We start from the raw sequence: 2,471 nt of genomic DNA on the forward strand, positions 1-2,471 counted from the left end.
GAGGTCTAGCATGCCACCATGTCAGACAGGATGAAAACATTGCATATTGTTAAATCTGTCATTTTTATCATTTTAATTTGCTTACTCAAAGAAAGAAAAAATTTTATGAAAATCTGTGTGCTTGATTTTCATTTTTTAGGGCTTTAGAAAATGGAAAACTTACTAGGAGAAAATGTAAAAGCAATGCATTATAACTAGGGTGGATCTTAAGGGACTCACGATACCTTTACAACTTAAGAAAGATGCTTTTGAATGATGACCCACTTCTAGGACCACCCAAGCATCTTCTGTTTAGGAGGTGAGCAGCACAGCTCAGGGAGAAGACCCTGGTTTACTCAGCTGCAGCAGTGCCAGTGGGAAGGGGAGAGCAGGCACTAAACGTGTGGAGGAGGCGAGGTCACTGAGGATGCAGACTCAAGCACACAGGGCACTTCTGCACCCCACAGGCCATGTCTGTGGTGAACCTGAGTGCTGAGTTGGGGAGCTGGGAAAGCAGGATCCTGGCTTCCTCCAGGGCTGAGCCTGGTGCATGGTCCTAGGAATGTTCCTGCTGGGAGTCAGCAGGCAAAAAGCCTCCAGCTACCTCACTGGGTTTCCTGTGCCTGGTATAGATTTGTATTCCAAGACCATGTATGTGTCCAGGATGTGCTGAGATGGATACAGAGAGAACTGGGGCAGGAACATTCTATTCAGGTCTTAAAATCAATAAAACAAAAGCTATGGTGTTGGAGGAAAGTAAATTATGAATAAAGTCAATTCCTTCTTATTCTTCCTTCTAGTTTCATGTTATGCTTATTGCTTAGCATTTGTTTTTTATTTTCTTTCAAGGAATTTAAAGCAGTAGGTTTTAATGGAGAAATGGAACCAAACTTCAAATGACTTTATTTTGTTGGGATTGTTTCCCCCGAATCAGAAAGGCCTACTTCTCTTGCTCCTGATCATCTCTGTGTTTGTTCTCGCCTGTTTGGGGAACTCAGGGATGACTGCCCTCATCTTCTTGGACCCCCGGCTCCACACCCCCATGTACTTTCTCCTCAGCCAGCTCTCCCTCATGGACCTGATGTACATCTCCTCCACGGTCCCCAAGATGGCCATCAACTTTCTCTCTGGCCAGCCCTCCTTCCTGGGCTGTGGTGTGCAAAGCTTCTTCTTCCTGACCATGGCATGTTCTGAAGGCTTACTCCTGGCCTCCATGGCCTATGACCGCTTTGTGGCCATCTGCCACCCCCTCCACTACCCCATTCGCATGAGTAAAATGAAGTGTGGGAAGATGATCCTGGGGTCCTGGTCACTGGGCTCCATCAACTCCCTGGCACACACTGTCTATGCCCTTCATCTTCCTTACTGCAGGTCCAGGGCCATCAATCATTTCTTCTGCGATGTCCCTGCCATGTTGCCCCTGGCCTGTGTGGACACCTGGGACTATGAGTACATGGTGTTTGTGAGCACAAGCCTGTTTCTCCTTCTTCCTTTCCTTGGCATCACGGCCTCCTATGGACGGGTCCTTTTTGCTGTCTTCCACATGCGCTCAAAAGAGGGGAGAAAAAAGGCCTTCACCACGTGCTCCACACATTTAACTGTGGTGACATTTTACTATGCTCCTTTTGTCTACACTTATCTCCGGCCCAGGAGTCTCCGCTCCCCAGCAGAGGATAAGATCCTTGCAGTCTTCTACACCATCCTCACCCCCATGTTCAATCCCATCATCTACAGCCTGAGGAACAAGGAGGTGCTGGGGGCCATGAGAAGAGTGTGTGGGATGTTCTCCCCCAGGAAAAAGTGAGCGTGGCCATCCCTTCTCCTCTGTATGGCTTCTCTCCATGCAGACTGGAACTCTCTAGAACAGTGCTGACCTATAGATGTATACAGAAATATAGGTGAGCCACATATGTCATTTAAGAATTTCTAGTTATATATTTAAAAGCAATATTAATTTAATAGATAATTATATACAGTTATCACAATTATTAATTTATTTATTTCACTGAAGAAAACATTAGTTAATTTTATTAACAATTAATTAAAATTTTACATTGTGTTCTATTGTATTATAAGTGGTATATTTTGTTTGTAAATATACTACTACCAGTGTAATATTATTTACACTGATGGGTAATGTTATAATGTCTATATATTTGACATACAATTATTACTGTGATTGCATAGTTTGTTTTCATTTTAAACTGTCAACATGTTGTATTTCCCACTCACAGCAAACAGCAACCTGGATCATACACATTTCAAGGGCCCCATTGCCACTATTTCCAGTGTGCACAGAAGTGCAGGACCTCAGGGTGACTTAGAGTCCTCCCCTTCAGGGCCAGATGTGGCTTCTTTTTCTGACTATTATTACTGCTGTTGGGACAAAGAATTGTACCCCACACACTTTAAAAGATCTGTTTACTTTATTTTAAACTTTAAGTTTTTAAAATGTTATTCTTCTATCAATGCATGATAATTTTAAACAATGT

The 2,471-nt window shown here is 43.3% G+C and overlaps 1 protein-coding gene across 1 annotated transcript; it reads left to right on the forward strand.

Moving 5' to 3' along the window:
• The first annotated feature begins 850 nt into the window (after nt 1-850).
• LOC143398941 (olfactory receptor 2L13-like) lies at nt 851-1,783 on the forward strand. The gene has a single exon (XM_076855645.2). It carries the CDS (start codon nt 851-853, stop codon nt 1,781-1,783), a length of 933 nt encoding a protein of 310 aa, XP_076711760.2.
• Nucleotides 1,784-2,471: the final 688 nt, after the last annotated feature.

Source organism: Callospermophilus lateralis, chromosome 5 (assembly GCF_048772815.1).
Source record: "Callospermophilus lateralis isolate mCalLat2 chromosome 5, mCalLat2.hap1, whole genome shotgun sequence".
NCBI lineage: Eukaryota > Metazoa > Chordata > Mammalia > Rodentia > Sciuridae > Callospermophilus > Callospermophilus lateralis.